The 27,963-nt window shown below is 43.1% G+C and overlaps 1 protein-coding gene across 1 annotated transcript in view; it reads right to left on the bottom strand.

Moving 5' to 3' along the window:
- Nucleotides 1–302: 302 nt before the first annotated feature.
- Nucleotides 303–27,963, bottom strand: part of frem2b (FRAS1 related extracellular matrix 2b) — a 58,951-nt gene continuing 31,290 nt past the window's right edge. Inside the window, exons 4-24 of the mRNA XM_071924734.2 lie at nt 26,258–26,488; nt 23,268–23,393; nt 21,766–22,017; nt 13,652–13,801; nt 12,507–12,716; nt 12,204–12,401; nt 11,919–12,083; nt 11,608–11,790; nt 11,359–11,489; nt 11,078–11,233; nt 10,506–10,809; nt 10,155–10,286; nt 9,522–9,853; nt 6,987–7,179; nt 6,678–6,782; nt 5,848–5,975; nt 5,613–5,747; nt 4,747–4,873; nt 3,949–4,136; nt 3,707–3,853; nt 303–2,812 (exon numbers count right to left, since the gene is read on the bottom strand). Coding sequence (XP_071780835.2) covers nt 2,306–2,812; nt 3,707–3,853; nt 3,949–4,136; nt 4,747–4,873; nt 5,613–5,747; nt 5,848–5,975; nt 6,678–6,782; nt 6,987–7,179; nt 9,522–9,853; nt 10,155–10,286; nt 10,506–10,809; nt 11,078–11,233; nt 11,359–11,489; nt 11,608–11,790; nt 11,919–12,083; nt 12,204–12,401; nt 12,507–12,716; nt 13,652–13,801; nt 21,766–22,017; nt 23,268–23,393; nt 26,258–26,488 — 4,100 coding nt within the window. The 3' untranslated portion in view covers nt 303–2,305. The remainder of the gene's footprint in view (nt 2,813–3,706; nt 3,854–3,948; nt 4,137–4,746; nt 4,874–5,612; nt 5,748–5,847; nt 5,976–6,677; nt 6,783–6,986; nt 7,180–9,521; nt 9,854–10,154; nt 10,287–10,505; nt 10,810–11,077; nt 11,234–11,358; nt 11,490–11,607; nt 11,791–11,918; nt 12,084–12,203; nt 12,402–12,506; nt 12,717–13,651; nt 13,802–21,765; nt 22,018–23,267; nt 23,394–26,257; nt 26,489–27,963) is intronic.

Raw genomic sequence — 27,963 nt, 5'->3', positions numbered from 1 at the left:
TATTTTTGAACTTATCAAAGAGTTAATAGCGTTTGTAACCATTGCTCTCAAATTTGCAATCTTGTTCTTTCAAACAATCATTACTATTACAATAGCTATGGGAGTACATAGAAAGGTTTGCATGTGATTTTGAAAGTAATGGCAACACTAGTCAAACTATTTCAGAAACATTAATTGGTGACCAATAGGCAAAAAATCTTGAACCTTCCCTTTAAAACTATTTGAGAATATTACTCCTAAAATGAATGTTAAAATGCATATGGTTCACTGGGAGAGAAACAAAATAATCATGAATCTCAAAATATTTTCTGGAAAAAATTATTTATTTGCAGACCACCTTGTGCTTCTGGTCTATGTTACAAATACTTACAGCACATATGCATTTTTGAACAATAACCATTCCCAAAACATCCAAATGGTATATTTATAAGTAATACATATGTATATACATACATACAAGTGCATAAAAAAAGGCTTAAAATGCACTCAACTCAAATCATTAGGGTGGAATAAAAGAACCACAGTACATTGATACAGTGTCAAAATCTAGATTAAGCAAACTGTGCACTAAAAAAATCATACATGGGGTAAACATTACATGAAGGTATGATATCATAGGTTGCATAGAAAGTACTTTTTTCCTCAAAGCAAAATTGCAAATAAACCTGACATTTATAAAGTAGTGAGTGTGAAGTTAGTGTCTATCTTAAGATATAGTATGAGGTAATCCATATAGAGATAGTCCAGGTCTCCAGACTTTATGGCAATCCAGCGCCTGGATCTGAAAAAACACTGTTACTCAAATAGCTTGTATGATGTTTCTTCTTATGGGCACATTGTTTCAGTGCAAATGTGGCACATATACAGTATCGAAATGAACAGTCAAACTATTTCAGAAGAAAATAGGTTCACATTACAATTGAAAAGGGAGAGAAAATGAAATTACGCATTTTTTTTGCCGGCACTAAGCAAGGATGCATCAAAAATAAATAAATAATTCTAAAACTAATGAATCACGGAGAGTATCTCTGAGGCGATGATTGTGGGTAAAAAAAATGTCATTCCCTTTAACTGAAATTTGATAAACGTAAATGGTATTACAAGGTTTAAAAAAAAGATACAGCACAGTCAACACTTAGCCCTGTTGTGAGAGGGATTGGGAGTCCCGTCTATCTCTACTAAGCTACAGTAGTCAACACTTACAAACTGAGCGTACCAGTTGTGTAAATAGCAAAAATAATCGCTGCTGTAAATAGTGGAAATGGAACCGCTACTATACTACACTGTACATTGCAGACCAGCTGTCTTGAAAGTCACCTCAATACTACAGGGTCTATAAATTTCACTTCTCTTATTTGATTCAGTGCTATGCGTCAATTATAGGGTCTTAAAATCATAACATGTTTCAACAACCAAATGTTTGGGGGGGGGGCTACTGAACAATAACAATTAGCTACTGCTGATAAATACTGTTTCTTCTGGGATATACTGTAAAAATACATAGTAAAACTGTTGGAAATACAGTAGATTAGACACACGTTTGTCACGATTCCATTCAAATCAGCATTTAGACATTTTTATACAATTTCACACAATCATAAAATACAAAAATAAATGCATGCAAAAAAAAAAAAAAAATGTAACCATGAGCACAATTCAGCAATGTTAAAAAACATTGTCCATTTGTGAAAATGTCGTACTGATCACACAGGACAATCATAACATACATCCTAAAACCTTAACATCCAGTGATTTCTTAGGCACGTACTGAATCTCTTTATACTCAAGAACAGACAAGCGGGGGGTTTTCCCAGTGTAAGCAAACTACAGACAGTGTCTTGACGCAGCGAAATAAACATAACAGTAACGTTCTGGTGTCAACAACTACTACACTATGCAAAATATCCTTTTCACACAGCGTCTCTTGACCTACTCCGTAAAACACCGAATACCGTACAAGTTAAGAGGCATCTTCTGTAGCACCTTTGGGAACATAATACACATTTTTTTTGGATCAACTGGCATTGAAATGCAAAGCGATAAGTGAGTGCTGACAACTTGACAAGTGCCTTTATAACAGATACTCACACAGTCAGTATCCCTGTCCTGCGTCCGGACGCCTCCCCAGCGGTGGAAGTGATGCTGTATTTCAAGTAGATTTTGAATAGAACCAAAGCTCTTGTAGTTTGTGTTGTTTCACACTCCCCTCTTCAATTTTTACTAAACATGAGGCACTTGCAAAACAAAAACAGTAACTAAAATCTTGATCAGTCAGTGTGTGTGTGTGTGTGTGTGTGTGTGTGTGTTAGACCTCTGAGCTGTCACTGTTGCCGAGGCCTTGCGTCATCATGGGCTCGGTGCTGCTGGAGACTTTGGGTGCCTCCTTCTTCTCCCGCTTGGACCGGACCAGCAGCACCACCACGATGACGATGAGGACGGTGAGGAGCAGTCCGACGAAGACGCCGATGATCAACACCAGTCTGTCGTCACCGGTGTCTCTCTGGTTGAGCTCGCGGGGCACGATCCCCCTGGTGAAGATCTCCCTGTCCGGGCTGGTCCTCCGCTGGCTGCTGCGGTCCAGCGCTATGTGCAGGATGTTGGTGCCGCGGTTGTTGTTCACGCCGATTTCCTCCGCGAGGTCCGGAACCTCGTTGGCCGACCTCCTGGCGCGAGACTGACCTCCTGGAGCCGGGGCGGTGTGCCGGCTCAACAGGTGGTACTCCACGCTCCTCTTCCCTATGCCGCGGTTGGCGTTGTCCCGGGAGCGGACGGTGTAGATGGTGTGGATGTACCATTCTCTTCCCGCAGACACCTGGAGAGAGGAGCGGCAGTGTTAGCCATTAAGTGTTTTTACAAATGATATCTGTGGTTCATTTTTATGGTAGAGCACCATGCAGAGCACCTGCTGCTCTTGCTGAGCCTTACATCATTGTAAGATATATTATTAAAGGAAACTCCACCCTAAAACACTTTGACACAGCAAAAAAACAACAAAAAAATACAGCTATTGGAGATGTAACTTTAATTTCTGTTTCTTTTGTTGGTGGTTTATTTTTAGTTTTCCCGTGGAAAACTGGCCAAACATAGACAATGTGACATCACATCAAGATATTTAAAGCGCAGTTACAATGGTGTTTGATACTGTAGTAGAATTTTTTATTTTAAAATCTGGAATATCAACGGTAAACATCAGGTTCTGGTGTCAGTCCCTCAAAATCAAAGAGCAAAGGCTTCTTTCTGGACTCACAACAATCATACAGGGAGAAATCCATCGTAGAAGAAGCAGAGATACTCATTTCTCCATTGACAGTAGCCTTAATAGACCAGAATGCAATGCAGCCACAAGACATGTTGCGTTTTGAGTAAGGGGCACGACTCTTGCTTTTTCTTGACTGGAAACCTCTTGCTCTGATGTCGCTATTGCTCTCTCCATTTACTCTCTACACAGCTGAATGCAACAAGTGCAAACCCGTTCTCTAGGGATTGTTGAAAGGCATTCTGGGAAATGTAGGAAATCACTAACTGAAGAAGTAGACAAGGCAGGTTGAGGGAAAGTGGGTACACTAAAAAAGTAAATTACAACACTCCATCACCAAATACCGCATTGAACATAGCTTGAGGATATATAACAGTGTAAGAGTATCCGAGGGTGGATTTTTCCTTTAAGGTGTGTACTGAGTGTGAATCCTGTACTGGGCTTACAGACCTGGAAGAGGGCTGAGGAGTCCATCCTGAAACCATCTGACCCAGGTTGTCTCACCAGAGCCAAAGCCCCAGCGTCATCCACTGCCAGGAAGGCGTTGAAAGCTACATTACCAAACGAGCGGGCCTGGGTCTCCGGCTGGGCCTTATCCTGTGGAATGAGGTTGAAGTGTGGAGGAATATTGAGGTTTGAACGGATGCAATATCAAGCAGACACAACATGATGAGAGACATATTTATACTTACAATGATCTTGAATCTGTAGAGCAGGGACGGAGCGTCAGCCAGACAGCCAAACTCAAAGTTGCTGGGGTTGTATTTAGGGACGTATCCATCGGCTCCGGTACACAGGAATATTTTCTCAATGTTACAAATAAAGGAGTCGCCCAAGTTCTGCACCGGATCCACCATCACCCGTCCGTAGATGACATCCCCTGAATGGAGAAACATTTGTGTGTTTTAGTCACTGCAGTACACAAATGACACACCACACACGCATAAACCTGATGGTTCAGGTCAAAGTACTTTGGAAAAAATCTGGATTATGTGCACTGGCGCAGTTCGCCCAAAAGTGAATTTACTTTACTTTGTTTGAAGATGTAGGACAACATTTAAACCAATTGAACCAATTTAAAGCACTGTCTTGGTCTGTTCAAATACATGAGCTACATTCAATGGCTTTCAAGGTCTTGTTTGGTGAAATTCTAGTACTCAAAATTAGGGCTTTTTGGGGTAAGACATGGTATTGGTCAAAATGAGACATCCTAGAGGCCTAATGTTTTTACTCATGATTTTGTCGAGTCAAGAAATGCTATATAGAAATCTCCATCATAGGGTTTTCCTTAAGATGTGTTGATCCTAGGATGGAGAGAAATCCAGAGAGCTGAGACCTATTGATGAATTTGGGTACTACGTATATTTGAATGAAAAATCATATACTCAGTTTTAAGGCCATATTATATTTTTCTCAAATCCCACAAACTTTCAAGGATTTTCAAGGCCTGTGGGAACCCTGTAACTCAATGCATGTTTTGTCTGCTTTACCCTGTGAGAAGGCCGTGTCGCTCTCCTGTCCGAAGCCCATGGAGCCGTCTGAGAGCCAGAGAGTCCGTTTAGAAAGCATGATCATCTGTGTGTTCAGACTGAACTCCGCAGCCACCGGGTCGCTCACCTAGAAGCACAGAGCAGACAGACAGACAGACAGACAGACAGACAGACAGACACACACGTACACATGCACCATCAAAGCAAGCAAGGTTAATCATATAGTCTTTTTGATGCCAGTCTACACGCCGCGACGCATTATGCATATATACTGTATATGACCATCTGTAGACTTGTTAATGTGAATACGATTGGCACACCATGTTCATTGCTGTAAATTCACATACTTCAGTTTTCATATATCTCTCATTGTTATATTCTGCATAATTGAATGATATTTTCATAATGGTTCCACTATTTCATACTGTATACATACTGATATTTTTTATCATTGGTGTTTTTATTTTATTACATTGTGTTTATACATCGTTGCATTTATATATATTGTACATATTCCTAATTTGTTAATCCATGTTTAAGTAGTTCAATAGTATTCAGTCGTAACATCTGTATGTAACAATCCACATGTTAGTAATCCATATTTCTCACCAATACAGTCCTAAATACATAATGTGTTTTAATTGACACCAGCAGGCATTTATAGAACCCCACGATTGTTTATATTCTACTTTATTGCTTTATTGTTTTTTATTAGCTTTTACTCTTCTTTATTGCTTATTTTATATTCTATTTGTTTTTTTTCCTGCTAAATCCTATTACTTTTATTGCTGCAACGGCCTAATCTCCCCGCAGGGATCCATCAAGTTTCATCAGTTTATGTTATTTTAGAAAAAAAGTAATGTTACCTGCTGGAAGCGGATGTCGAGGTCGAAGGTAACAGGCTCTCGGGGATTGCAGACGGGGGGGATGGTGTACTCCAGGCTGGGAGGGGATGTACAGGGGACGAGCTTCACCGTGTACGTCCCAGAGTAGTCACGCACCTGGGGGAGGGAAAGAGTAAAACAATACCCAGTAAGAGTTAGGCATGCAAAATAGAAGAAACATTTAAGCAGATCTAAAGAGAACGTGTTGTTTCCTCACAGCAAAGTCAGAGACAAAGGTCCACTGCTGGATGGGCTGGTTGTAGGTGGGCTCGCTCCTCACAAGGCTAAGGTTAAAGGTCAAACCAGGGTGGTCCGGACACATGATCATGGAGGAGAGGGGCGAGGCTGATGGGAAAATACATTCATTAAATTATAAGGACCAATAAAATCAGCATGTTCAGTTGCAAGTTAATTTAAAACCTGACACAACTGACACATTGACACAAAAACTAATGATGGTAATCAATAATTAATGTGCTTGAAAAATGTATTACAAAATCATTCAACATTTTTGTTCATTACGTGGAAAACTAGGGAGGAAATAATGCTGTTACAACATACTGTGATATGAAAAAGGTCCCAATGTGCATTGTAGAGCTCAAAAATGCATTGTGACAGCAGTTAAAGCCATAGACTGATATGCCTACGACCGTGTAACAATATTTATAAATCAATATCAGAAGTAACTGCCATAGTAACCAGGCTTTGATGACTATTTAATGTCTTCTATTAGAGGAGGAACAGTTGTGCCCAGAGGGAGTCAAGTAGTTAAGTACGATGCCACTGCAATGCCACCAAAGCTTTCTCTCCTGCGTCTCCCCGTCTCTGTTTTCCTCTCTACTTTCCCACCGTCTCAATAAATAATAAAAACGCTAAAAAGAGAATCGACCACCTGCTCTCCTAGACTAGGCATATTCTATCATAGGCAACTTGTTTTAGTTTCAACTTTTAGACAAGATGTTGTGACAATGTCAAACGAGTATTATACATTGAATCAAATCAAACTATTAGATGAACACACTGATACACTCCTATACCGTGACATACCTGCATGTGAAAAGACAAACAGGCCTCTGAATCGAGCCTCAGTGCGGAAGTTGACCACTAGACGTCCATGGCCATTTATACGCATGCTGGTTGGGTACAGAGCTCCTGCAAAAAACAGTCAGACAGAGCTTGAATTCACCTTATTCTTTTTGCTCAAGTCAAGAAAAAACTCAAACTTGAAACATCACAGTCTTGATTAATTTCTTAATAAATGTACAATGCATCAGTCAATGAACATGACACATTTATTCAGTGATCGTTTTAATATGTATATCATTTTTACAATGCAAACTACTGCTGAAGCCTTGCCTTGTAGTTCTGCCTCTGGTGGGCTACCGATGCCGTCCCTCCATAAGATGGCAGTGTCGTACACGAATGTGAGCCTGAGCTCAGACTGCAAGTCAAAGTGCTGCCATCCCCCTGCTCCCACAGGAGAGTGGAACACATAGGACACATGTAGCGGGACTCGTAGGGTCACATAGGACTGGACCAGATTCAACACCTGTAGTGAAAACCAACACTGATGTTAGCACAGTTGTTTATCAGAGAGCAAACCAAATTTGTACTTAAGAGTAGCTGGCCTTAGACTTGGCACAGATAGTATTATGTAAACATTCTGAATTCCTGATTAAAGTGCACACACACAGTACCTGTGGAAAATAATGACAAAATTCAGCTGATATAACTTGGTTTCAGGTCTGAACAGCACTTAATCTATTCCACAGATTCATTGGATTGATTAGGCAACACAGATCGCATTTAACATAAACTTTACTGGGGATTATATGCAAGTGTAACTTTAAGTAGGCACTTAAATCCACTTGATGGTGTATAGCTGGAAGGATTATTGTATTTTCTATGCTTAGTGGACTTTAACCACTACTGTTTAAGTGCCAGTACTGAAATTTAACTTGGCTACATTCCAGAAGTATATTATCTTCTCAACAATATTCATTGAAATTCACAGTGAAATTACACACCCTTGTGTCCAAATCATGATGTATTACTCATTTTTATAGTCAACATTAGGAGCAAAAAAATTGTATATTTAATCAAAAATACGCTAGCATGACCTACATTTGTCAAGGCTGTTGGAATTGCTCTAAACTTCACCTCCCAAAAACCTACAGCAAGACAAAGACCCAAGCGATGAAAGTCTGGTGAGGGAGCTCTCTGAGGTATCTGCACTTTCCTGTGACCTGCGCGAGGAACCTGCCTGCACTGGCTCTGTGTTCATGTGGAGACGTGCCTAGGCCTTGGGCGCTGAGAGCTCAGGCAAATGATTTGCAGAGTGGCCTTCTGACACCGCCTGCTGGGCCTTAATGGATTCCTGTGGTCCCGTTAAGCCGGGCACTAAGCCCCGCGCTGTGACAGGACACTGGCCCCGGGCCTGCACCTCGCCGGCTCCGCTCACCCTGCTTGCCCACTTAGGAGAGCACCCGGGTCACAGGGTGCCCACGGACACAGGCTGTTTTCTCCCTTCTCATCCTGCCTCACTTGATACTGAAGCTGAACCTATGATGCCACAGTCTATGCATCTACATACCCTCTATGGCTCTGTTCAACAGTAACCATAGCAACAAAATCTACATACAGAACAGTACAAGAGCTGAATGAATACTACTCTCTCCCTTGATGAAAAGAAAATAGTAAGACCAAAGAGTGTTTATTATTGCCGGATGTCTATTTTTCAGGATTTAGAGGGTGTCGAAGTAGACGGAGGGTCAAAACCATTCATTTCTATCATAACTTGCCTTTTTCATCATTGGATTGTGTCTGATCAATGCGGCCACTAATCAATGAAGAAAGAGGTGCAGTCTGTCTCTCTCATTATTTATTGCAAAGTACATGCATTATCGAGCTCTGACCTCTAGGTATTACTAATGGCTGAGGTAAATTAAAGTTTATTCTGCCAGCAACCTGCCTTCTTGTCGAGGCATGTTTGTTGCTTCCACATTCAGATCATGTAGCTAAAGGCAACAAAGTTCCAGTTGTTGAGAAAGGGCTGCTATCACCAGGGTGATGCCTTTGTTATTAAATAAACCTAAAGCCATGCACAACGAGAAACTTCAATTACATTAGCAACCCAGAATACACCCACATATACCTTTAGAGCTAAAACATAGCACAAACCATATTCATGAGAGCTGTAGGACTTTGTTTAATTAATAGTCTTCAGTGGGGAGCAGGGTGGGGGCTTTTTCCATGATGTGCCCCCTGCACTCTTCAGGCCCTTTTTTTTATCAACGCTCTACCTTAATTAACCGCAAGTTAACTAACAGTAGGTTTCCAAGGTGAATGCAAATGCTGGAGTCTGTGAGGCATGTGTGCCAGGAGGACAGAGAGGGCTTTAAGACCTCCTCCTACCAGCTCCACATACAACAGCTGGTGTGGAACAGACGAAGGGATGTTTTTATGAGGCTGCTGGTTATTGACTTGCCATTTTGACAAGATAAATAACTAGTCCTGCCAGGAGTTGAAGGGAAGCAAGGTGTTGGGGTTAGTCATTACTATGGAGGTTAACATGGGTCTCCAGACAAGAATGGATTACCTCTCTGCAGGCTAGTATTTACTTTGGGATCTTTAAAGGAAAACCAAGTGGGCAAGCAGGGATTTAATATGCCTGTAAATGATTAATTATGACTGAAAATCCTGGAGGATTTTGGAATGAAAAGGGTCATGACTTGTTATAGGAGAGAACTGACCAGTAACCGCCAATTCTACATTCCTATCAGCAGGGGGGTCAAATTCTATGGCTTTAACGCACTGACTCCTGGCGCCTCATCTCCAGAGATGAAAAACGGGGTCAGAGGTGAGCTGAAGCTCAGAGGTGGGGCTACTTACCTGTCCATCAGTCCCAATAGTGCCTCCACAATCACTGAGCAGCTCAGACATGTCGTAGTAGTTAGTGAACTCCCACAGGCACGCCTCCAAGTTGAGGTTTCTGTAGAATCGCAGTGTGCTGGATCCCCTGAGGGAGGTGCTGTATTGGTAAGGTGACGTCTCTCCGATCACTTCTGGATTTTTGGTGGCGTCAGTGAGGAAGCCGTGGCGGGTCTTCACCTCGGTGTAGTCTAACAGGTTGGAGCAACGATGGTTGCCAACACGGGTACCATCAGGACTCAGCGTGAGCTCAAAGTTAGACAGGGGCCGGGTGGAAACTACAGGCAACATACCTGAGAGAGGATATACACATGGCAGTCAGACAGGGGAACTTGGACAGTGAAAACCTAGGAATGACAGATTAGCTATTAAGGAAAAATAGACTTAAGTAGCTTCATATTAAAAGAATTTGGTTGATGAGTGACATGTGAAAACACCACACTCATTCACTTTTCCCACCAAGATTTTCCTCTGGTGGTCAGGGGATTCAAACTGACAACCTGCCCCAATTGATTTTCACTGATGAATGGCTTGCAGGCGACAGACAGTCAAAACAGTTGAAACACTTCTCTCATAGCAATCTGCTGTACTTACCATCAATGTGAGGCATGGTGACAGTCAGCTTGATGAGGTTGGGGTGGTCTGGGTCTTCTGCTCCAGTGTAACGCAGCTTGGCAGAGAAGGGCTCAGCCCCCACTGTGCCTAAAGCTCGAGGCTGGCACATTCCTGCAACCATGCCATAAACACACATCAAACGTTTTTGTTGTCCTTAAATATACCACAGAACATTCTTTTATCTTTCGCTTTTGCATCAGAGCAAGGACAGAATGTACTGGAGTGGGAGAGTAAAACTCGGCCAAAAATTGCTTATCATGTTCAGTCATTTCCATTAGCAGGAGGGAGATGAATATTTGAAGCTAGAGAGAGAGAGAGAGAAGCACTTACCCTCCTCCATGCTGATGGACACTATGGGGCTACTGAGCTCCAGACCCTCATCCCCGTTAGAGTTCACTGCCCTGGCAGCACATTGGACCCTGGAGCCAGCCTGGAAGTAGACTGAGTCTAGAGTGATGAGCTTGGAGGAGGTGAAGAAGGTATCAAAGTCCACCTCCCTCATAGGGCTGGTGACGCCGTCGGGGCCGGTGGGGGCGCTCACCAGCCAGCGATAGCGGGTCAGCGTGTTGTTGATGTTCTCACTTACACAGATGGAGCCTGTTTTGTCGTAGTCTGAGTACTTGGGATTGCAGGCCTGGAAAGGGAACAGAAATTGCGCTTGTGAGTGAAACAACAAAACACTCTGGCAGCCAAAATCATTTCCGTACACTGCTGATGAGCTCTCACGGTAGTTTGATAATTGAGTCAAGTGTGCACAATTACCGAACACTATCTCATTAACATAATTTACCTGTGTCGGAATTGCTGATAAAAGAAAAAAGCCTCACTGAATGAGTCATTAGCAGGGGAAATGAGTGAAAAGTATAACATGAGTCTGTATGGCTCTGGCAGCTGGGACATACAGTGACACAGATGACAGGGTATCCAGCCACAGGAAGCGAGTCTCTGGTCCTGTCGGTGTCGTCGTAATGCAGCAGAGAAACCACTTGGGGCACCGAGGGGAAGGTGACATCTGCCATGCTGTTGCTCTCCTCGATATAGATTATGGCTTTGCTCATCTGTTGATTGACAAGCAAGGGCAATGAGGTGATATTAATTGAGAGCAAACTGCTGCTGCCTCGTAATGCGACGGCAGTTGAAGGCTTGACAGGTAAATTATATGCTAATTTGGCTTAATTTTCACCTTTGTTTCTGCCACCATGTTCTCATCAGGCTTCAGGTGCACAGTGAACGCCTCCCTCATTTCTCTGACACCGTCGAATAAGATCTCCACCTCCACATAGTGCTCTTTGTCACCTTCTTTGAACACAATTTCTGCAGAGAAACAAGAGAGTTCACAAACATTTCTCAAGCACATTATAGATTATTGCTGTGAGCCACCGAAGCAGTTGATGAGAGTGAGGTTAATGTACTGTCCAGTAGCATTACTTACCCTCAGATATTGGATGGTAGTCTTCCCCAGAGGTGGCTGATCCATCCTTGGTGTGAACCCGGACAACAGAAACCTTGGAGGTGTCTCCAACACGCAGCACTGAGATCTTCACCACAGACACTTGGCCACTTTCCTTAGGCTCATTCACACTGAATTTGGTCTCTCCAAACCTGATAATGGCCTCTGAGAAAGGATGGCATAGAGTTAAGTCATGCTACCAAAGCAGTTTGATATTACAGTATGTAATATGTATGTATGGAACGGAACCAATATGACTAGCGAGATGTAACAGGAAAACAGAGCATTCTTACTGTCTGCATCATCTTTTATCTTAATGAGTGTCTCATTCTGCCCCCCAATAGATGCTCCAAATGGAGATTCACTCTTGGGGCTTCCCAAAACAAGACGAAGCTCTTCCTCTTCCTCATGTTCTGTGTCATCAACCAGGACCAGAACACAAGGCTTTTCAATCTCCCCTGAGCAAAAAGGAGGGGAAAAGGAAGGATTAAGCAAGGGCAAAAAAATCCTTTCACTCCATCATAACAAATGATCTGAAAAAAAAACAAAAAAACATGCACAACGTTTCACTACTCCACCTGGTAAGAAGGTGATAATGGAAGCATCCGTGTTGGGCCTCTCGTTGAAGTCCATCATGACCTGGGCTGTTCCCTGCCTGCTGTAGCAGCGCACTGTGGACTTGTAGCTGATATCGCCGCTACGGTATACGATAGCTGAGATCTGCCCCGAGTTCTCATTCCCCATGTACACAGCATCGCGGAATTGGACCTTTGGCACTAGAACAACATAATTAAACCAATAAATCAACATCAGCACAAAGCAATGAGCGTAACCAGTAGTTTGAATGCTTTTACTCATGTTGTTTGTTGATTTTCACTTACAGTCGGAGACCGAGTCGTTGATGAGGATGGTAGCCTTGCTCGGTTCCCCCAGGATGCCGTTCATGGGCATACGGAGCACCAGCTCAAACTTCTCTGGTCCTTCCAGCACCGGCTGGCCCAGGTCGTCCAGGATGGTCACACGAAATGTCTGCATGGTGACCCCCGGTGCAAAGTCGAGGTTCCGGCTGATCCCCACATAATCCACACCAGCTGCTCCACAATACAATACAGGTCAACCGTGTTTCAAAGAACCGAGCGCTTATGGGATATAGTGGATATAACACAAACGGACTACAGTGCTCGATCTTATTTCGACAGCAGGTCTCATGTTACTTCATAATTCATTTGAGAATGTCAGGCAGTGCACGAGATGAAAGAACATACTCTGCGTGTTGACGAAATGACACTTTCTAGCTCATAGTAGATAGCCATGAACAGTTGGAATTTGCTGCGTGATTAAAGGGGTGCTGAGGGAAACTGGATATCTCCCTGAGCGCAAACAGGTTATTCATTTGCCATGCTTTGAAGAGTCTGGGTATTGAGAGCTCTCACCCTTTGCCCGCAGGCTTTTCCCATGTACTTATGACCCAGTTATGTGTGTTAGTGTGGGCTTGCGTTTCCACCATGCTGCATATGATTAGACGCTAGTTATTTAACGTTATAATACAGGCAGAACTAAAGACGTTAAGAATCTGTACAAATGGGGGAGGACTGCCTGGGGGAAGAAGATAATAGAGGCTGTGGGGAAGGCTTGAGGAGATAGGATCCAGACTTATAGTCCAAAGCTCTTACCAGCGTGCGGAACAATCAGTATAATGCATTCCTAAAGCTCTGCCCTCACTCAAACCACCGTTATCCCCACAGCTCATATCATTGCATCTCCAATACCAACAAGACAAGGGCCCGGCAAAGAAACCCCAACATCAGCCCCAACTCCCCCTCACCTAAAGCAATGTTTACATTCCCCAGGTCATGTACCCACCCGACAAATCCAGCGTTAACATCTCCTTGGGCTCTTGAGCTCACAAAACAAGGGGTGACAGGGTGACGACTTAAGTCTATTGTTTTCCGTGGTTTACATTTCTCTAAGCACTAACTGGTTAAGCTGTCAGAGAAGAGAAGGGATGTCGAGCAGAGACACCTACCCTCAGCAGAGACGGGATCTGTCTTTCTGGAGCGCACTGTGACGGTTCCTCCTTTGGAGAGATCAGTGCCCGTCCTCCACACCTGCACCTCCACGAAGCCATCGCTCTCATCCACGCGGTAGTCTGTGTTGCCAAAGTAGAAGACGGGAGCTGGGGAGAACAACAGAGGAAGAAATGGAGGAGATGAGCAAAAGCGCACAGGAGGATGTAATGCATAATCATCTTGTAGCTGTCTGTTTCACAACAGGATGCTAGAATGCCTGATGTAATTGCTGAGTTGAATCTGTAATAGCTAGCATATTCGGCGAGATTACCACTGATTACAGGAGAAAATGAGGGAGTGTTTCCATTGAAACACCAGCAGGGAGTCAACACTATAATTCTGGCACTTAAACAATACTTTCAAACTTCCTGGAATGATGCATTTGGGGGATTTTTACATCAGCAACATGTATTCAAAGACTAAAAAGGACCTGAAGGCAGAGCTGAATTTCCTGGTCTTGTTCTGGAGGAGCCTGGTGTAGCTGGCTTTGATAGTGATGGGTCTGAGAGGCAGACAGGAGGCCTGACAGGAGGTCTGGGGGATGTAGAGCTCGATGTGCCAGCCCAGGCCTGCCTGACTGCAATTAGTGCTTCTATGAGCTGAGATTCCACTGCAGCCAAACTCACCCACTGTTATTCTATTTAACCCCTTCAACACCCCTTTCCTCTCAACAATGCACAGCACGTCACGCTGCTTATGAAATGGCTGTTGGAGGGTTCGATGTTCCCTTTGGGAGATGCAGTCAGCTACTGTAGTACTGTAACAACCGCCTCAAAAAAACAGACTGTTTATGGAGTTAAACTGCAGGGATTCAGATATGGTCCATTAGAGCACTACGGAAATATACTGAGTGGCCAAAAAGCTGAAACCAATCCAAAGAAGCAATTTTTGGCTATGAATTGCACACATTCTCCTAACTGATCAAATACATCACTGTTATGACTAATAGGGACAAGCCACTACCGAGCAGCAAAAACCTTGTGCTTTTGTGAGAAACTGTGACCAAATAATGAATAAATTAAGTGAATGGCATGGCCATGGGCAGAGATGTGGTTTCCATGACAATGGAACACTGCACCTACAAAACGGTACTTAGCTCTCTTCCTCATCCAAGAGTGTAAGGCAAAAAAGAATGGTGAGGATGTGTAACGAAGAAGTAAATGCATTCAACAATTAAATCTATCTCTATCTCTCTGTGCAAACAATATAAGATCACACTGAAATACAAGCACATGAAAAAAGATTGTGTAGAATTGACAGTCAACAGTGCTGCCAGACACAATTACTGATCAGAAAAAAGTGTTTATTACTTTGAACTATGATAGTATTCTTCCAAGGAGTCTCAAATGATATATCGTATTTTGATGCAACATGCACTGGCAAGAACATCTCCATATTAGCAAGATGAGACAAGCTCTGAAAGGTAAAACAGTCTTTTTAGGCAAAGCTTTGGGATTTGTGGTTCTCAGAGCAGCCATCTCTGTGGTTGAAATAATATTACTCCCTAAGTGCAAGCAAAGGACAAAAACTTCTATGCTTTAATCTGCGCTGAGAACAAACCCAAGACAAAGAGTGCTGCATCAAGAGGCTTGCAGCTGCCAGCATTTGTCCCCACAGACAAACCAAACAAAGCTGGTTTTGGCTGCCTGCACTGGATCCCCATGTTGGAGGAGTAATCAGATCTACTAGCCTGAGGTTGGCAGCCAGGAACTCGGGCCCTGTTGTACCGGTCCAGTAATCAGATAAGGTTTGTGCAGCAGACAAACAGTGGGCTTCAAAGAGCTACGGCCCATTAACTGAAAGGTAAACCACTGGCTCCTGGGCTCCTCCAGCCCAGCCAAGACCAAGCCTATGCTCACCCAGCCTATCTAGGGTTACCTGGAAAGGAGAAGTGGAGGATTATCCAGATTCAGACCTACTAATTATGTAAAATATGGAAAAAAACAACTAGGTTTCATCCTTAAGCATTAAAAATACAATGTAAAAGTGCAAATTAAGAGCACCGTATGCATGAACAGGACAGCAGTTGTGCCGGGCAATTTATAGTAAAATATGCCCTGATAACATGACACCAAACAAAGGGAACATTGTCTTTACTGTTGCATATGTGTGAATATAAAATAGTGAAGGAGGCACAGGGAGAGACACAGGCATCCCTAAGGGGACTGTTACACTCCCACTGACTGCTTGATCACACTTGAACTTTGCAAAGCATTCCCACAGCGCTAAGTGGCTTTTCTAATGGTGAGGTTCAATCGAGCCCTGGTAAATGCTCCTCTGCCCACTGTGTGGTAGACAAATCTCTCCTCGGCGGCAAAGGCATACTGTGGCAGCCGCATATTCAATAGAGAATAATCTGTGTGAGGATACCGGTCGCCGACTGTGAGAACCATTTGAATTTTCACATCAAAGTCGGACTCTGAAGTGAGTGACTCAAGACTGTGGATTCGAGTCAACATCCTTTTTGCTTAAATATTTTGGACATCTGTTCATATCAGAATGAATGGGGATCCAGGTGAGGCATAATGACAGGGTTTATGGGCGCCCGATTCATGGCCGTCCAGGATACTGTAGACGCACTGCACCCGCCCCGCTTTAAAGCAGCTCATAATCATACCTTCAGAACCCGAGCGAAATTTACAGGCAACTGACACAAGACCATAAATACACGACTCTAATCCTGCTGTACAAGCATTCTCATGTTTTACAGCCCCAACCACCAAAACATTTCCCCGGATGGAGAGTCAATATCAAACAGCAATTACCTCTGCATGAAAGGACAAGTTTTTCCATACAGGCAAAAGGCAAAGTGTGAAGGATGTGGACAGTTTTGTGCAGACTGTCCGCCCCTGGGAAAATAGCAGGTATTCTGTGGATAGCTGTCTGTGCATGCAACAGTGCATGCTGGGGAACGGTGTAAAAAGTGTTACAACTTCTTCATGCTAGGTTGCCAGCTGCTGCACCTTTATTTCTGCATATAGAGGAGTTATCTTAATTCATGTCCCAGGGCAAAAGTGGGGGAATTGTCAGCATTGGCAATAGGCTAGGCTAAATTAAATTTATCAACCGCACTGAAGAATTGGGTGTTTTTTTGTGCTTGTGTGTGTGTGTGTGTGTGTGTGTGGCAATGAGAACTGAAAAAAGCACAGGGACACAGAGAGTCACGCTATTATGCTGTGTGCTTACATCTCTCTCTGCAAAATATAAACAACCTAGTAACCTTTTGCATGCATGCAAACTTTCCCACTAATTACCGCACTAACTTTTATTTTTTTATTGCCCTTGTCACTTTATGCATCCTCTTGTTGTTGTTTACTGTTTTCTACGATTTTGTGTTCTGTCGTTTAAATTCCGTTATCCGATCCAATTGTGTCCTTGCTTGTCATTTGGATTTGTTGTTGTTGTTGTTTGTTTTGGCTGTTTACTTGTTTATTCATTTCCTTTGTTTGTTTTGAGGTGAGATGTTTCTATAAGCCTGTTGTTGTTTTTTTCACTGTATACCTTCACTAACTTTGCAATTTGCATGTCTTATTTCTGTGTTTTATCATTTTATTTTAGCACTGTGTTTTATCACTTTGCTCCTGTTTCATCACTGCACAAATAAACCTAGACTAAAAACCATATCTAATGTCAAAATAAATACCAATGAATTTCAGTTCTCAAACATGGTTTTATACACACTAGGACAGATTATTTGTATTCATGAACATCTGCTATTCCTTGCACCAAATAAAAGAGAGAAGAATATGTCCTGCCACCAAAGCTGTTTCACTGCACCAATCTACATCTCCATTGAGAAAGAACTGGTGAAAATGGGAAAGTCGAGTGTGAGAACGTCTTGAGTTTTGGGTGTATTCTCTGTCTGAGATCAGTTATCATCAGTGCTAAGCCAGTAGTGTCCATCCCATGGAAGAGTCTGCAGGTTTCCATTCCAACCAAAGCTGATTCCAATTGGTAATTAGTTCACCTCTCTGGTTAAAGGTGTGCTAATTAGTGAAATCAGACGGTGTAGTGTTTGGTTGGAATGAAAACATGCAGACTCTTCCATGGCACAGAACTGGACATATAAATACTCTTTAACATTACAAAGTCAGCCTCCAGCCAACCTGATGGCATCACAGATTCAGGTCTTGGTTCTGTGTGGCAGGCTACACAGGCTGCACCTCCCTCTGCACTTGTGTGTTTTCTCAAATGCGCTTGTATGTAGGTGGTGGGAGTTGTGTGTTTGCTGGGAGTTCGTACATTGGTGCCCAGTGGCCTCTAATTTCATCAGATTGTGCCTCTGGCTTGCTGGCTTGGAAAGAAGACATTGTTCTGATACACATGTTTTTTTTGCTGATACCAGTAGTATGTAGCTAAGAGCGATCTGAGCCCACAACCCGGTGGAGCCGTTGAAAGCCCGCCTGGGGAGCCCCAGCTTCGACCTCTCACTGGCAGGGACAGGTGCTCGGCCAGGCACCGACTCCCTCCTCCCCATGTACAACACACACACACACACACACGCACACACACGCGCACACAAAACCAGACGCCCACTGGACAGCTACTCCTACAAGAGGGATGACAAAGAAGGATGTAATGCCCTCGTTTACCTCCCTACCATATATACTGGTGGAGTGTACTAACTCAGTCATGTGAAAGGAAAGGCACTACATAGACTTAACACCTATTGGAGGGACAGCTAAACCGAAAGTGGCAATGATTCTAGTGCCGCCTTTTTCCTCTTCAAGGCAGCGCTGCTTCTGCTCGCCTCTGAGCTACTCACTATTTACTCCTCCATCAGCGCTCGGACCATTTCATTATCACCTCCTTCAGTGAGATCTGACGGCTTGACACCGCCTTATTTCTCTCCGCTCTTCACGTTCCATTTATTCAGTGGATGGCGGCATCCTAAACACCTCCGGCACCTGATCTAAATTATACCTGGGAGGCGCCTGTGTGTGTGTGTGTGTTCAGACGGTCTATCTGATTTCAGGCACTCGCGTCATTATAATAAGGATCAGCGGAGTTGTCAGACAGTAGCTTCGGGCATTGTTCCTCTCCACTTCACACTCACAGTCTTGACACCAGACGGAATCAGGATTTGAAAATAACAATAAAACGTACACAAAGCAGGTTTTGCACAAAAGAGGGCTGTATTCTGGCCCCAACATTCATGCTGTATAGAGTCACCCGTGTGAGCTTTGGCGCTCTCTGACAACCGATATGCATAAGAAGATTTTGATTGTCACTCAGCCACCTTGACAAAGCCCGAGGCTGAGAAAACATGATTGCACATAAGGCACGAATAAACCTGAGTGCAGACTGTTAACGCTAGTTGTCAGTCAGAGTCAAACTAATCCTATGATACACTGAACCTTGTTTTCTGCTGCTTCTAAACCTGGTGAGATAATACATTGAGTGAACAATGCCAGTTTTTTTTTTTAAATGTAAGCAAAGGCATGCCAAGAAGTCTCAAGTCTATAGAGTGGAAACATTTCTTGATGTATTTTAGAATCAATTTACTTTCCAGTCTACAATAATTGGATTAGTCAGACATGTCATTGTTTATAACAGCTGAGATAAGCATAGTGCCTGCCGCTCTATAAAGCAGGGGCAATTATAAAATACTCAGAGTTTGCCTTCTCTCAGCAAGTGTGTCCCAAAGATAAAAAAAAAATATTGCAACATTTATGTTGTTTCTTAGTGACAGGGAAATTGGTCCAGACGAAAGGAGTCCTTTTTTCTCCGTACACACCTTAAACTATTGACCCTTTGCCTTTGTTCGTCTGAGACCACGTCCAAAGCAAACTCAACAGTTGGCTTATCTTATCTTAATGTACTTCCTAATATGTATGCGCTTTATTTGTCATCCTACCTGTTTCTCAAACATCCTTGACCCTCAAGCTAAACATCGACGTCTCGCTCACGTCTCGGTCTCAGTCTCAGTCTCAGTCTCAGTCTCAGTCTCAGTCATACTAAGACATGAATCATTAATGTTTCCAATTCACGTGCTTTCAGACATTCGTAAAGACAGGCATGTGTTGCACCATCAGAGCGTTTTGCCCCTCCATAAAGACTGTGACATTGTTTGGAAACTCAATAGCTGCAGCGGTAAAACACTTCCTGCTGATCTTAACACTTAGCCACTGGAAATAAAACAGCGGCACTCTGCCCACAGTACTTGGGAGGGAGCTGAATGCCGCCAGGACCGACCGTTGTACATCCTATTAAAAACTTGTTTGTCTCAGCAGCTGTCTTGGCAGACTGTAGTCAATACCCAGGAGCAGTAGGGGTCAAAAGGCCCCGTGCTCACTCTCAGGTTACACCGGACGCTGCTACAGTAAGAAAACATTCCAAACACGTAACCTCCTTCTTCCTGAAGGAGGTCAAACAAATCCACTTGAAGTCTGTCTGCCTTGAAACCCGGGGGAATACACGGGGAAAAGAACCTGCTGCACAGTCTGAAAATTGCTGCCGCAGGAGCCTTTAAAGACAAGGCCTCTTTACCACAGGTTCATGGGCAGATGATGTCACTTCATTAGCACTGATTCGGACCATGGTTTGCTTTATGAGCAAAAGGAAAGAAAAAAAATCTTACAGTCCTCAATGGCTAAAGGGATTTCTAATACATGCAGGAGGAGAAATAAAGTGTTGAATATTTTGGTGTCTGTTCGTTTGAGTGCTCTTGTGTGTAATAGGACTATGCACTGAAATGTGTACATCTGACCAGAAAATAAATCAAACAGCCCGCGAATATAATTACACCTTGATACTATTGCTAGTGTTATTACACAGATACATTTCCCACTCAATTATCCAAAACCAAGTGGAGTCCACTGAAGAGAGAATACATAATCTGCTTTTGCATATAACTGTCCTTTACTAAACTGTAATACATATGAGCCTTTCGCCAGATGGTCTTATCACTAGAGTACTGGAAGTTTTCATTTAGTTTACCTCAAATTATTGCAGCAGTTGGAGCGTTAAGGGCTAAGCTAAGGTGTAACATAAAATGGAGAAGTTTCCTACACCGGGAAGATTCTGATTTTGAGTAATTCCCAGTTTGGAAAGATTAAAACAAATCTGAATGCACTCACTCACTGCAACTCACTTTAATTAGCTGCATTAAAATGTCTCCTATCCCAATGGCCATGCTTTTATGACTCTACTCAAACCACGCAATTAGGTTATGGAATACTGAATTGAATATTGCATGACCCCAATTATCTAGCTTCAAATGGGAGTTTTGATTCAAGAAAAAAGACAGTCGGTTCGGCAATTACGGCAGGATTTTCAGCTGCACTGTTGCCTGCCTGCGATCACAGGCTCTGCCTTCACAGCAGCGCTTCCCCAGATAGCCGGAGCGATAGGGAACTGAGGAATGGCAGTCAGGTGCCGGGGAACAAAGAGGCGTCAGGGAGATATGGGAGACTATCAGCGCTCCAGTCTGAGCCTGCAGATACCAGATAAGGGCTTCCCCTCCAGCAAGGGGGCTCACACACTCAAATGCTCCCTCTTTCCCACATACACACACACACACACACACACACAAACAGAAACATGCACGCACACATTTGATATTCACACTAACACATGTTTGCTGTCTGTCTGCCTGCCTGCCTACCTGTTTGACCGTCTCTCTCTGGTTCAGTTTCAAAAAAAAAACAACTGAATTTATACAACCTACAATTATAACTTTCAAAAAACTAATTTTAAGCTCTGTGTGCGTCACCCACAAAGTGGTGGTGCTCATCCATAAAGTGAACAGAGTAATAGAATACACAAATACAGTAACACCTAAACTAAATCCGATAAAAGTCCTTCTAGCCAAGTAATAAATTCACGTTTCCCTTTTCCTCACGCTTGAATCAGAATTGGCGAATCTTCTGAAGTGAAAAAAAACAACAGAAGCCTTTTTGCAGCACAATAAATAATTGCCTCGTTACGGCCAGGGACTATGCCATTATTTCACAGACTAAAGATCTGACAGCCACACAGTGATTCAATAATACCAGTCCTTTCATTCCACATAATTGCGCAGACTATTCCATTCCATTTCGTAGTTATGAGAGGTGAAAGGTCATCTTACCATCATCCATATCAGGAATGATTGTGATTCTGGCTGTGGGGAACTCCGGGCCCAGACGGCCCCCCATGGGCATGCTGAGGGTGACATTGAAGCTCTCCTCGTCTTCGTACAGGGAGTCGTCGATGATCACGACGCGGCAGGACTTCTCCACCTCGCCCTTGTCGAAGCGCAGGATGCTGTGGTGCTCCTCTGGCCTGGAGATGTAGTCGGAGTAGGACAGCACTGTGGTGGGGATCGTGCCTGTGGCCGACACTGGGGGGACAGAGAGCAGGAATATCAAGTCAATGATCTGAAGATAAAGCTGCAATATACAACTTTTCACATTAAATAACAATAACTACTGTAAACAGGACATATTATACATTATTAGTCCGTGACTCTGTCTGTAGAGGCCTAAATTCCCCCTATTTTCCTCAAATTTGCTTTTAATTGAGTACATTTACATGCACACTAATAATTTGATTTTAAGACGATTAAGGCAATGCCCGGCTTTTGAAATTGTCATGTGAAAGCCTTTATCGAATTATCATTCATTATCAGAGAAAGCATGACCCAGTTAACACATTTTTTGGGGGCTTGTAAACAACTTAGTCAGATTTCTTTTGGTTTTTTCAAACTGTGCATGTCAAAGGTCACCAGACGCAGTAACCCATTTGTTGTATTTACAAAGCAAACAGCAGGATGCAGTGCAGTGGAGTGGTGAGCGATGGAAGACAGAAGCTGGGAAATGTTCTTGCATTGATTCCTTTAGACCTATGGACCAATCACCAAATGAATCCATGAAAACCGTGTTAGAAATCACGTTACTTTGAACCATTGAAATATTGCCTTATGTGACATTTTGGTGTGCATATAAATCTACTAAATGGCTACGTTTACATGCATGAAAAATGCCTTTCTTAACCCGGTTACTCACTAACTTTGGGTCAATGTATGTAAATGTCTTAACTCATTTAAAAATACCTGGTGAAGCTCATACTCCAGTTATGAGAAAACTGGTCAAGATGCCTGACATACTCCAATTTTAAATGGGTTACTGTGGAATGTGGCTTTCATTTTGGTTTATGCTGTCTGTGCAAACACTTGCACAGCGTTATGGGTACATTTTACTAGTGAGTGGAGTGGTTTGTAGCTCTCAAGGTGAGGCTAACAGAGAAGTTATAGCAACGAGAACAATGGCGGAAAACAGACAAGAAAAGAAAGAACAGCAAAGCTAAATGTGCAGCAGACATGATCTGTTCAAAAAACCATATTGCTTTTTTCACCGTCTGCTCCTTCAGTGCCGGTGGTGGGCTTTACTGCCGGTTACCTCAGCCTCAGGCTACATGCCATTTCAAGACAGACAGCCCATCAAGATGAGTGACAAGTGCTGGAGCATGAACTTGACCGACTGAGGGGGAGGACTAGCAGGACTAGCAAACACTTTGCTCCCTCAAGAAAAGCTGCTTATTATGGTTTTAATTATTATGATAAACTATTCCTGAAAATGAATTCTTGTTTACCTTGCTGGGTATAGCAGACGACCATGAGCTCCTGACTGACATCTCCACTCCTGCGCACGGGGATTAGCAGCTCGCCAATATCCTCCTCTATGTGGTAGACAGCCGAGGGGATGAACACTGTCGACTCTGCATAGGAGGAAAAACAAATCAACACATCAGATTATTAACTCTTACTTCCCTTACAAAAAGGTCACATGTGAAAAACCATATGTGAATACAGAGCACATTCTGGACACATGTTGGTTTTCATATGTGAACAATTTTTCTCACGTTGTATTCTGAAATTCGTGTATTTTTTCCCACATGAACATTTTTTTTTTTCACATTGTCACCTGCCATTAGATATGTCAATATTTGTTTCACATGTGAAAACGTACAATTTCAAATGCAATGAGACAATTCACAGGTGAAAATTTCAGATGTTCACATAGTTCACGTGGGTTTTCTCATGTGATTTTTTTTTGTAAGGGTTATGAATGCATAATGAGGAACATGCACTATACAAATGTGTTGAATGCTTTATGTTAAATGTTATCTGGTGATTGGTTCAAGGGCGTCTCTTGTGTATGATCAGCTCTCTGGGTAAGATCTGGTCAACCGGGGACAGCGGACCAAGAAAAGCGAAGAACCAATGAGAATCAAATCATCGGTGATGTTAGTTTGCATCACAGAGAACTAATAGACTGTCTTGCAGCTTATGCACTGGGACCAATGGGAATTCTCATTAAAGCTCCACTGGTGGTGTTTCCATCATCTTTGATCAAAACCCACAATCCGCCTTTCAGTTATCTAAATATTCCCAACCCTAGCCTGCTTAGAGTGATACACAACATAACACAAAGAGACAGCAGCGGCTATTCACCCGGGATGTGGCAAAGATGGACGCAGAAAATATTATCTGGGAGAGAATGCAATCTAGGAAAGGAGGAGTGTGGGATTCCTCGGAGAATTAAAAATAAACATGCATGCAGAAGCTCTGTGTCTTACGCGCCGTATTTCATTTAGGGAGAAGTCCGCTGATATTTGCCTACATAAGTTGGCCTGGATAAGCCAGGCATGTGTGTTAATTCCGTTTGCGAGCGAGCAGAGGCATGTTAAAACCATTCGTCTTTTTTTTTTTATCAGTCTGTTTTACTGCCGGCCCCCACATGTCTTTCTCTCCCTTGTTCTCTCGGCTTTGCACGGCAGCCAGGGAGGTAAAGAGCTTGCGATACTTCAGCCATGAAATCCGGCGTTCAGAGAGAGGCAGAATTTGTATCCCACTCATGGCCGCCTACGTTAACAAGGTGCCAGTGAGTCAGCAGGACTTGACCTGTCCTTTCCCACCCTGAGGACCAAACAAACAATGGCATCGGATGTTGTGGGCACTCTTCACTTGTGGCTCCTGATACTCAGCTGCCTCCAGTCTGAGCAACTTTAGCCAATCTGCTCTTAAATAATCTATATCCACCGTTTCATGGCGGCAATCCCTGGGCCATTCGATTTCTCTGCTCACAGCTAAAAAAAAACACAGCATAATGATATTATAATAGACATATATGTTTGTATATCAGCATAGGCAGAGCAGTCGTTGTAGGAAGACAAGGTCTGTTCAAGGCACAAGGAAAAAAAAATATATATTTTCACATCTTGTGGAGAGATAGCTGCCAGTTATGCTAATTGCCCTCCGGAGACTGCTGTTTTGTGAGACAAAGTTCCAACTAAACATGTTAATTTGCATAAATTGTTGACAGCAAATTCTTCCTTCTCACCCGTGAAACCCTATGGGACAAGGAGCAGCATTATCCATATTTATATTATACAGTTCTCTGTCTCAGCTCTATCACAGGCAACAGCTGTTTTCAGAAACAGTGTTCATCTGTTCTAGTAGAGCTACTGCCATATTTATATGAAGATCATTTGAGATGCATGAGAGTTCTTTAACTTGGTGCTCTGAATATCCTTTTGACCTTGTTTATTTACCCTTGTGGAGAGGAAAAACTTCCCATAGACCGTCTGTATTTTGGTCATTACATCCCCCTTTTAATACTCACGCCGGGATTCAGACATTATCAGTTCTGCTCTACTTTCAGTCTTGTTGTGATTTCATGCTATGTTTAAAATATGATGCGCTCTGATGCCCTGGGTGTGCTTTAGCCAAGACGAAGAGGGAGCAGACAGCGTTTCCCGTATTAATCTCTAAAACGGGGGATAGAGCCGGGATAGAGGCTGAAGGAGGCCCGGGCCTGCAGTACTTATTTACTGCTCTCAAAAGGCTCTGAGCTGTCTGCTGCTGGAAAATAAGTTCATCAATTTGTGATGTCCAATCCATTCCAGGAGTTATTTTGTGATGAATTGTAGTAATTTTCTTTTCTGGTGTACCCACTTTCCCTCAACATGCCTCATCCACTTCTACTTCAGTTAGTGGTTTCCTACATTTCCCAGAATGACTTTCAACAACCCCCAGAGAACGGGCCTGAACTTGTTGCTGTCAATCAAAATGTAGCTAGCTAGCCGACTAGTTTGTGAACATTAGGGTGTATCTATGATGTGTATCTCGGGTGTATCTATCTATCTACTGTCGGTGGAGAAATTGATATCTCGGCCTCTTCTACGATGGATTTCTCACTGTATGATTGTTGAACATCGGTGCAAAATGGTGCGTTGCCCTTTGATACTGAGGGACTGACACATTTCAGATAGCTGAAAAATGTTGAAATATCTCAACATGATGTCACATCGTCTGTGTTGGGCCAGTTATCAAGAAAAATACCACCACCAAATCACAAAATGGGCCCTGAAATGCAAGGTACATCACCAATAGCTGTTTTTAAAGTGTTAAAGTGCTTTCATTTAAGGCAGCAGTAATAAAAGAAAATGGCAATGACATCTTTAGATTAAAAAAACCATTCATTCCGCTTCTATTCACTGGTTCAAATCAGAATCAGAATTTCAGTGATATTTGGAGAGTTGTGAATGCTGCTAAGAATTGAAATAGCACTCCTACTGACCATCAGCAGGGTCCAGGATCTCCACGGTGGCAACCTCTGGATATTCGAGGGCCGCCATCACCGGCTCGGACAGAACGATCTGGAAATGCTCCGACACCTCGTACTCGCTGTCCGACAAGATCCGGACCTTCCAGGAGGCCGCGGTCTGCCCCGGGTTGAACTGGACCTGCTTCTGAGACTTCCCTCGGAAATCTTTGTCCTTTTCTGCCGTGCCGTCCTTAGTGCCGATACCTTAGGGAGTACGAGGAAAAAGACAACGGGCTATTATCATAATTAGGTGACATCTGCAAAACCTGTGAAAATGCCATACTTGAGCCATATACCGTGCATAACCTTGGCGAAGTATACAGTAAAATGTCATCCCATACTGAAGTGAGAGCAGTGAGGCTCCTGTGACGTGAAGCTGTTGTGTTTGTTTATAAAGTGGCTTTGACATGTACCAGGAGGCTATGATAATAAGCATATCTTGACAGCAAACTCTACAGACCTTAGTCCCACGGCGACCATTTTGAACTTATGTCAAACTTAGGGTGGGAAACTCTACCAGGAAAAGCAAGTACAGCCCAGCTACATATCCTATGTCCTACTGTTGTGAACCAAGATGCATACAAACCTCTGGGATCGAGCAAACATTTATCATTTCACAGAAAAAACGTATTAGTAACAAGAGGATATGAAGAATCCGGCGGTATTAGTTCATATTTTAAAGTAATATCAAAGATTATCTTCCCTAAATAGAAGATACGCCACTCCCTATCTCTTCCTTCTTGTTTCTTCAAAAATGGGTGATTACCCCTACCACCAGTAAGCACAAACAAGCTCTAAAATGACTGGGCAAGATAGGGCTAAATGGCTAAAATTGTGCTTTATGTGACTCTACAGCATTTGACCGTATGAATGACTTCCTATGTTATCTTTTGACTGAAAAAGATGCAATTAAGATTAAATGATTTATACTTTTGTTTTTGTAGTGCTTTTGTACTTCGCTTTCCCTGATGATGACTTTTTTTTTTTCAGCAAAAATTGAAATTAAAACAAAAAAAAATCTAAATTCACAAAGGTGATTCCAGGGGTATATTAACGCCTGGAACAAAACATAGCATATCTTGTGGGTATCCGTTCAACACAGCCCTTTTTTCTGCCATTTTTCGAAAAGCCCATTCATATTTTCGACAGGGATTTTGGACTACACACTACAAATGGCAGAGATGCTCATCTATCAAAATGGCACAGAACGATGACTTCCACTCACAGCCTCTATATGCCAATCTTCCGGGATTCCTAGTCTCCCACCCGCCCACCAGTGTTCGACAAATGTCCGCTGTGGGAATAAGGTCAGTTCCTCCTCATGTCTGTCTGGCTTAAGCAGCGATGGTTGGCAGACTAGCGCTGTGTGTCTTTCAGCATGTGAGCTGTTTGATCGGGCCTGGAGTCACTATAGCTGCGGCGCTGGCAGGGTTCCTGTCCAGCAGGGGCACTGGAGCAGGCGAAATGTCATACAACCTCTTCACCTCTTTGTTAACGGGCCACACAACACACAGCAGGGAGGCAGCAGTAAATAAAACATAGCTGCCTCCCCCCTGGCAATCCTGCAGACTGCCACGAATTTAGAAATGAATAAACAAGAAAACCAATGAATAAATGAACCGCTGAAGTAACAGGGACATTTTAAAAACGCTGGTTGTTTGTTCTCAACTGAGAGAGAA

Source organism: Centroberyx gerrardi, chromosome 6 (assembly GCF_048128805.1).
Source record: "Centroberyx gerrardi isolate f3 chromosome 6, fCenGer3.hap1.cur.20231027, whole genome shotgun sequence".
Classification (NCBI taxonomy): Eukaryota; Metazoa; Chordata; class Actinopteri; order Beryciformes; family Berycidae; genus Centroberyx; species Centroberyx gerrardi.
This window is presented reverse-complemented; position numbering and strand designations above follow the sequence as displayed.